This window comes from Anomaloglossus baeobatrachus, chromosome 1, assembly GCF_048569485.1.
Source record: "Anomaloglossus baeobatrachus isolate aAnoBae1 chromosome 1, aAnoBae1.hap1, whole genome shotgun sequence".
NCBI lineage: Eukaryota > Metazoa > Chordata > Amphibia > Anura > Aromobatidae > Anomaloglossus > Anomaloglossus baeobatrachus.
In genome coordinates this window covers 966,063,903-966,073,210 of record NC_134353.1, presented here as the reverse complement: position 1 = coordinate 966,073,210, position 9,308 = coordinate 966,063,903, and the positions used below count along the sequence as shown (strand labels likewise).

Here is a 9,308-nt window from a genome sequence, read left to right as displayed (position 1 = left end):
GACCTGAAAATGGAGTCCATCAATGTTCACCATCCAACCTGACGGATCTGGAGAGGGTCTGCAAGAAAGAATGGCCGAGGATCCCCAAATCCAGGATCCCAAGAAGACTCATGGCTGTACTAGCTCAAAAGGGAGGGTGCCTCTACTCAATACTGAGCAAAGGGGTTGAATACTTATGACAATGTGATGTTTCAGTTTTTCATATTTAATACATTTGCAAAAGTTTCTACATTTGTTTTTTTTCTGTCAAGATGGGGGACGGGTGATGGGTGCAGAGTGTACATTTATGAGAATTTACCAAGTGGCTGCAATGAAACAAAGAGTGAAAAATGTAAAGGGGTGTGAATACTTTCCGTACCCACAGTAACCATACTCCAAAAAGGCTGTAAATTCCTGCTAGGCCTTACCTTCGGGGCAGGTCTTATGTTTGGAGAAAACCCGGTACCATCTCCATCATCTATGTATTCCGTCACTATCTGTTTCCTACAGATGGATCCAGGAGGAGAAATCCCCCAGAGATATGTCCCCGTCCTCTGTGTCCCCAGGACTGTCCAGAGGAGGAGCACAATGTCCCGGAGACTCCTCAGGTAGATGGCGCTGAGCCCTGGACCGGATCTGTATATGGGGGACATTTCTGCTCCTGCGGTCGTAGGTGTCATAGATATTGGGGGTCTCTTGTATTGTGCTGATTGTTACATCTGATATATCAGGGGGAAGATCCGACTAATATTAAACTGGAGGAAGAAGAAGAAGCGATGACGAGGGGGGATCAGCCGAGTGTGAGTGACGGGAAGGAGGAGGATCCAGGAAAGGTTTCCACAGGTGAGTAATGATGACGAGGGGGGATCAGCCGAGTGTGAGTGACGGGAAGGAGGAGGATCCAGGAAAGGTTTCCACAGGTGAGTAATGATGACGAGGGGGCATCAGCCGAGTGTGAGTGACGGGAAGGAGGAGAGTCCAGGAGAGGTTTCCACAGGTGAGTAATGATGATGAGGGGGGATCAGCCGAGTGTGAGTGACGGGAAGGAGGAGGATCCAGAAGAGGTTTCCACAGGTGAGTAATGATGACGAGGGAGGATCAGCCGAGTGTGAGTGACGGGAAGGAGGAGAATCCAGGAGAGGTTTCCACAGGTGAGTAATGATGACGAGGGGGGATCAGCCGAGTGTGAGTGACGGGAAGGAGGAGAGTCCAGGAGAGGTTTCCACAGGTGAGTGATGATGACGAGGGGGGGATCAGCCGAGTGTGAGTGACGGGAAGGAGGAGGATCCAGAAGAGGTTTCCACAGGTGAGTAATGATGACGAGGGAGGATCAGCCGAGTGTGAGTGACGGGAAGGAGGAGAGTCCAGGAGAGGTTTCCACAGGTGAGTAATGATGATGAGGGGGGATCAGCCGAGTGTGAGTGACGGGAAGGAGGAGAGTCCAGGAGAGGTTTCCACAGGTGAGTAATGATGAAGAGGGGGAAACAGCCGAGTGTGAGTGACGGGAAGGAGGAGGGTCCAGGAGAGGTTTCCACAGGTGAGTAATGATGACGAGGGGGGATCAGCCGAGTGTGAGTGACGGGAAGGAGGAGAGTCCAGGAGAGGTTTCCACAGGTGAGTAATGATGACGAGGGGGGGGATCAGCCGAGTGTGAGTGACGGGAAGGAGGAGAATCCAGGAGAGGTTTCCACAGGTGAGTAATGATGACGAGGGGTGATCAGCCGAGTGTGAGTGACGGGAAGGAGGAGAGTCCAGGAGAGGTTTCCACAGGTGTGTAATGATGGCGGGCGGGTGACGATGGCCGAGCGGGGGGTGATGACGGGCAGGTTACGATGGCCGGGCGGATGACGATGGCCGGGCAGGCGTTAATATAATGGGTGCCTCTTCTAATTTTAATTAGTGTACAATTTGTGAGGAACTGTTTTCCGGCTCAGGGAGTGAAGATTTCCTGACCTCTGACCATAGTGAGAGAACTTATGGGTGAATAGAGCCTGGAAGGGCATCATTAGGAGATGATGTACACAAAACAGGACAGATTTAAAAAAAAAAAAAAAGGGTTATAATGGCAAAAAGAGAAATACAGCTGAAACCCTTAGTTTCCCTCCGCTCTCTATACACACACAGCTGCAGATTTTTCCCTCAGCTCTCTATACAGACACATCTGCAGGTTTCTCCCTCCGCTCTCTATACAGACACATCTGCAGATTTTTCCCTCCGCTCTCTATACAGACATCTGCAGGTTTCTCCCTCCGCTCTCTATACACATCTGCAGATTTTTCCCTCCGCTCTCTATACAGACACATCTGCAGATGTGTCTATATAGAGAGTGGAGGGAAAAACCTGCACATGTGTCTTTATAGAGAGCTGAGGGAAAACCTGCAGATGTCTTTATAGAGAGCGGAGGGAAAAACCTGCAGATTTTTCTGTATAGAGAGCAGAGGGAAAAACCTGCACATGTGTCTTTATAGAGAGCGGAGGGGAAAAACCTGCACATGTGTCTTTATAGAGAGCGGAGGGGAAAAACCTGCACATGTGTCTTTATAGAGAGCTGAGTGAAAAACCTGCAGATTTTTCTGTATAGAGAGCGGAGGGGAAAAACCTGCACATGTCTTTATAGAGAGCGGAGGGGAAAACCTGCAGATGTGTCTATATAGAGAGTGGAGGGAAAAACCTGCACATGTGTCTTTATAGAGAGCTGAGGGAAAACCTGCAGATGTGTCTGTATAGAGAGAGGAGGGAAAAACCTCCACATGTCTTTATAGAGAGCGGAGGGAAAACCTGCAGATGTTTCTGTATAGAGAGCGGAGGAAAAAACCTGCAGATGTGTCTGTATAGAGAGTGGTTGGAAACTAAGGGCTTCAACTGTATGTGCCCAGCCCCTCCTGTGATTTATATGCAATAAGCCCTGTCTGTGATGCAGTTGCCCCCAGCTCAGCTTATGTGCTCGCATGATTACCATGGCGTAACTGTACATCAGTTTTGTGGGGACCCCTTCCTGATTATGATATACAGTTACATCATATGTTGTATCATGGCAGCCTGAAATTAGGATTTACACCCTTAACCCCTTCACAATCTTAGATGTATTGGTTCGTCCAAGGCCGGGTCCTTGCCTTCGGTGCAGGCTCGCATGCCGAGCCCATATCTTTAGCTGCACGTCATCTGATTTGATCAGCTAACATGTGTCTCTAACAGGCATTGGGGAATCAGAGATCCGCCCACTTCTGTTAACCAGTTAAATCTCTGACAATGGGATTTAACACGCATCGGCGGGGATACTTAATTTCCTGCTCCCATCAGCATCTTCGTGACTTGATCACAAGGTGCTGATGGGTTATCATCACAGCAAGGGGTCAGCTGTATACAGCACAAGTGAATTGTTGATTGCAGCTTAAAGTACCCTAAGGGGACTAGTAAATAAAATAAAAAAAAAAAAAGTTTTTTAAAAAAAGTTCAAATCAGCTTTCTTTAGCTCCATTGTAAATAAAATAAACCCCAATAACACATATTAGGTATTCCTGCGTTCACAAATGTTGGATCTATCATATAAAATAAATTAATCCGATCAGAAAACAACGTAATGGTTAAAAAATTAGAAATGGCAGAATTTTAGTTTTTCTGTCTGCCGTAACATTACAATAAAATGCAATTAGAGGCGGTCAAAACATCGCATCTAACCAAAATTGGTATCAGTAAAAAGTCAGCTCAGGGCTCAAAAAATAAGCCATCGTACAGCCTCAGATCCCGAAAAATGAGATCATTACAACTCTCAGAAAATGGCGCCAAAAGTGAATTATATTTTTCAACAAAAATCACATCCAATCTATCTTTCATCCTTATAGGAAATCCTTGTGAGAATAACGGATTATCACTAAATTGTAAAAAGGAAGATATCAGGAAGAGCTCTAACGAAGAAAACCTCATTACCCTTCATTTACATCCTGGACTTCACGCTACTTCACAGTCCTATAATTCCCCTACTCATGAGGAGCCCTGTCCTGAGCAATATCAGATTGATACCACAATTCCAGGTGACAAAGTGGAGACAAGAATTCAATGTGATAAACAAATTACTAAAAGCTTAGATTCTTTTACACAAAGAAAGCACAAAGGAGAGAAGCCATACTCCTGTTCAGAATGTGGGAAATGCTTTACAAATAAATCTAAATTTGTTACACATGAAAAAATTCACACAGGAGAAAAGCTATTTTCATGTTCCCTATGTGGGAAATCCTTCACAGATGAAGGGAGACTTATTAGTCATCAGAGAATTCACACAGGAGAGAAGCCATTTTCATGTTCAGAATGTGGGAAATGTTTTAAAAATAATTCCCATCTTGTTAAGCATCAAAGAGTTCACAACAGAGTGAAACCGTTTTCATGTTTACAATGTAGAAGGTTCTTTAGAAATAAATCACAACTTCTTAAACATCAGAGAATTCACACTGGTGTAAAGCTGTATTCATGTTCACACTGTGAGAAATACTTTACAGATAAATCAAGTTATGTGAAACACGAAAGAAGTCACACAGAAGAGAAGCCATATTCATGTTCAGAATGTGGGAAATCTTTTTTATATAAATCAAGACTTGCTAGACATCAGAGGATTCACACAAGAGACAAGGCGTATTCATGTTCAGAATGTGGGAAATGTTATATATATAAATCAAGTCTTGCTTTACATCAGAGAAGTCATACTGGAGAGGAGCTATATTCATGTTCATTGTGTGGGAAATGTTTTGCACAAAAAGCACATTTGGCTTTACATGAAAGAACTCACACAGGTGAAAAGCCATTTTCATGTTCACTATGTGAGAAGACTTTCACAGATAAATCAAATCTTATTAGACATCGGAGAATTCATACAGGAGAGAAACCATATTCATGTTCAGAATGTGGGAAATGTTTTAGAAGTAAATCACATTGTGATATACATCAAAGAACTCACACAGGGGAGAAACCGCTTTCATGTTTACAATGTGGAAGTGGCTTTAAAGATAAACTGAGTCTTCTTAAACATCAGGGAATTCACACAGACAAGCCTTATTCATGTTCACTATGTGAGAAGTCCTTCACAGACAAATCAAATCTTATTAGTCATCAGAGAATTCATGCAGGAGAGAAGCTGTATTCGTGTTTAGAATGTGGGAGATGTTTTAGAAATGAATCCTTTCTTAATAAACATCAAAGAATTCACACAGGGGAAAAACCATATTCATGTTCATACTGTGAGAAATACTTTACAGATAAATCAAGTCTTGTGAAACACGAGAGCTGTCACACAGGAGAGAGGCCATACTCATGTTCAGAATGTGGGAAATCTTTTTTATATAAATCAAGTTTTGCTACACATCAGAAAATTCACACTGGAGAGAAGCCGTATTCATGTTCACTGTGTGGGAAATGTTTTACCCAGAAATCAAATTTCATATTACATGAAAGAATTCACACGGGAGAAAAACCATTTTCATGTTCACTATGTGGGAAATCCTTCATAAGTAAATCAAAGCTTATTAGACATCAGAGATTTCATACAGGAGAAAAGCCGTTTTCATGTTCAGAATGTGGGAAAGTTTTTGGAAATAAATCAAATCTTGTTAAACATCAAAGAACTCACACAGGGGAGAAACCGTTTTCCTGTTTACAATGTGAACGGTGCTATACAGATAAATTTAATCTTCTTAAACATCAAAGAATTCACACAGGAGAGAGGCCCTATTCCTGTACAAAATGTGGGAAATGCTTTACAGATAAATCAAGTCTTGTGAGACACGAGAGAATTCACACAGGAGAGAGGCCGTATTCATGTTTAGAATGTGGGAAATCTTTTGTAAATAAATCCGATCTTGTGAGACATGAGAAAAGTCATACAAGAAAGAAACTGTAATTATCTTCACTGTGGTTTATAGATTTTAATAAAAATAGATATTAACCTTTTCTCGCTTGAGTCTGTTTTTGCCTTCGTGACCGGGTCAATTTTTTTCATTTCTGACCAGTGTCCCTTTGTGAGGTTATAACTAGTGATGGGCAGGCCCGGGCTGTGAAAGTCCGGATCCGCGTGATTTCAAACTTACCTGAGTGCTGGGTTTGGGATTCCGGGTGTAGATCCGGATCCGGCAACTTGGGACATAAAAATGAAAAATAAAGAAAATAAAAATGAAGTAAGCGCCTTATAGTTACGGAGGTTCTGGCGCAGCTGTAACTGCTCCCGTGGCCGCCCATTCACTTCCATGGCCGCTCATTACGTTCATTGTATATGCAAATAAAGGATTTTTCCTTTGACTTACAGATTAGTAATGGGGAGGTGTCATAATCCCTCTCCATTACTAATCTAGGGCTTACTGGCAGCTGTGAGCTGTTATTAACCTTTTATTGGCCCTATTGCTATCACACCAGGGTAATCAGAAGAGCTAGGAAAAATGATTGCATCTAATGGATGCAACAATTCTGAGCAGCGGCAGACTGCTATTTTTAGGCTGAGGGGGGGCCCAATAAGCATTGGCCTCCCCAGCCTGAGAATAATAGACCCCAGCTGTCGAGCTTTATCTTGGCTGGGTATTAAACAACTTGGGGGGGGGGGGGGATTGCATGTCAGAGATTATAATTATATATATATATATATATATATATATATATATATATATATATATAAATATATATATAAAGCTGAGTTTATGTATTTGTGTATGTCCGCTAAAGGAATCTGCACCATCGCATTTACAATCACGAAATTTTGCACAGACGCCTCATGTGACTCAGGGAACGTCATAGACTATGTTTCGGTGGGAAAATGTAACCCCAAGCTTTACAGTTACACTCAAAAAAACCTGCCTCCATTACAGTCAATGGAGCTGCAAGCTATTAGGGTATTAGGTTATTAATAGGAGCTGTAATTGGTTTCTATAGGAACAAAATAAATTGTTAGTATAAGCTTATGTGTTAGGTAATAAGATGTCGGTGGTGAGACGGATAGAGCGAGACAGAGAGAGACACAGACAGGGAAAGAGACAGCCAGACAGGGTACGAGCAGAGACAAGTAATGAGACAGGCAAAGAGGCAGAGACAGACTGGGATAGAGACAGACTGGGAGAGAGACAGAGACAAGAAAAGAGACAATGTAAGAGACAGACAATTAACTAGACAGGGAAAGAGACAGACAAGTAAAGAGACAGACGGGGAACGAGAAAGACTGGGAATGAGACTGACAGAGAGAGACAGACAGAGATAGAGAGACAGAAACTCGGAGACAGAGAGACAGTAAATATCCCGTGCAAACGCCCAGGTACTACAGCTAGTGTGTATATATAATATATATATATATATATATAACAATTGTATTTTTTTTTTTAAATAATTAAAGGTATCCTGTGCTGGATAGGAAAATTGAGGTGGACCCCACGTCTTTTTTTTTTTTTATTAAAAAATCAAAATCCTGTAAAACAGCTGGCAAAGCTAGCTATCTCTATATCTATCTATATCTATTGTTATTATATCTGTTCTTTCTTCTATTCTATATGTTCTTTCTTATTTTCTTTCTTTCTTTATATCTCTCTGTCTTATCTGTTCTATCTATTTTATCTGTTCTATTATCTATATATCTATCATCTATATACAGTGCTGGACAAACGTATTGACACAACTGCAATTCTGTCTGATAATACTCAGTTTCTTCCTGAAAATGATTGCAATCACAAATTATTTGGTATTATCTTCATTTAAATCTGTCTGCAATCAAAAAAAATTGCCATAAAGCCAAATTGGATATAATTCCACACCAAACATAAAAAGGGGGTGGACAAAAGTATTGGCACTGTTTGAAAAATCATGTAATGCTTCTGTAATTTGTGTAATTAACAGCACCTGTAACTTACCTGTGGCACCTAACAGGTGTTGGCAATAACTAGATCACACTTGCAGCAGGTGACATGGATTAAAGTTGACTAAACCTCTGTCCTGTGTCCTTGTGTGCACCACATTGAGCATGGAGAAAAGAAAGCAGACCAAAGAATTGTCTGAGGACTTGAGAATCCAAATTGTGAGGAAGCATGAGCAATCTCAAGGCTACAAGTCCATCTCCAAAGACCTGAAAGGTCCTGTGTCTACGGTGCGCAGTGTCATCAAGAAGTGTAAAGCCCATGGCACTGTGGCTAACCTCCCTAGATGTGGAAGGAAAAGAAAAATTGAGAGATTTCAACGCAAGATTGTGCGGATGGTGGATAAAGAACCTCGACTAACATCCAAACAAGTTCAAGCTGCCCTGCAGTCCGAGGGTACAACAGTGTCACCCCGTACTATCCGTCGGCGTCTGAATGAAAAGGAACTGTATGGTATGTTATGGTTAATATTTTATATTAAGTTTTGATTATCATTTAAGCAATTTATATATGTTTAATAATTTTGTATTTTTGTATTAGCTTTATAAGTGTTATTCATAAAAGTAATAGCACTGAGTGTAGTCGATTTAAAGGGGCCTTTGTCTAAAGTTTCTTTGTTACTGAAGGTCCAGAAAACTGGACAGATCTGGTTTTAAGGAATTCAGCAGGATCCATAATTTACGATTTTGTTTTCTTCGGCGCTCTATTGGGAGACCCAGACGATTGGGTGTATAGCACTGCCTCCGGAGGCCACACAAAGCAATTACACTAAAAAGTGTAAGGCCCCTCCCCTTCTGGCTATACACCCCCAGTGGGATCACTGGCTCACCAGTTTTCTGCTTTGTGCGAAGGAGGGCAGACATCCACGCATAGCTCCACTGTTTGTAGTCAGCAGTAGCTGCTGGCTCTATCGGATGGAAGAAAAGAGGGCCCATATAGGGCCCCCAGCATGCTCCCTTCTCACCCGCGGTGGTGCTTGTAAGGTTGAGGTACCTATTGCTGGTACAGAGGCTGGAGCCCACATGCTGTTTTCCTTCCACATCCCCTGGAGGGCTCTGTGGAAGTGGGATCTTGCCGGCCCCCAAGCCCTGGGGCCGGGCTCCATCCACAGACCCATAGAACCTGCTGGATTGGGAGCGGGAGTGCCGTTCAGGGACAAGGCCCTGCAACTTTCAGGTACTCTGTGTCCCCGGCAGGCACGGACACTCTCAGGGCTGGCTGAGCGTTATAGTGCGCCGGGGACAGTAGCGCTGTACGCTGGGGGTTAGGTCACTGCAGCTTCGCTGAGTGACGTTATATGTTGGGAACTACTGCGCCGACCGCTCCTGGAGCGGCGGCGCAGCTGCGACTTGTGGTGCGCCGGGGGCTTTGCGCCGACCGCGCTTTTACGGCGGCGGCGCTTCTAACTTTAGCCCCCGGCTTCTGCGGCCTAGCGCCGCTTCGTTCCCGCCCCCA

The 9,308-nt window shown here is 43.2% G+C and overlaps 1 protein-coding gene across 1 annotated transcript in view; it reads left to right on the top strand.

Annotated features, from left to right (window-relative positions):
* LOC142263179 (uncharacterized) overlaps nt 1-9,308 on the top strand; it is a 67,543-nt gene that overhangs the window by 2,056 nt on the left and 56,179 nt on the right. Inside the window, 2 exon segments of the mRNA XM_075332204.1 lie at nt 490-587; nt 3,822-5,862. Of these exon segments, the coding sequence (XP_075188319.1) occupies nt 490-587; nt 3,822-5,862 (2,139 nt within the window).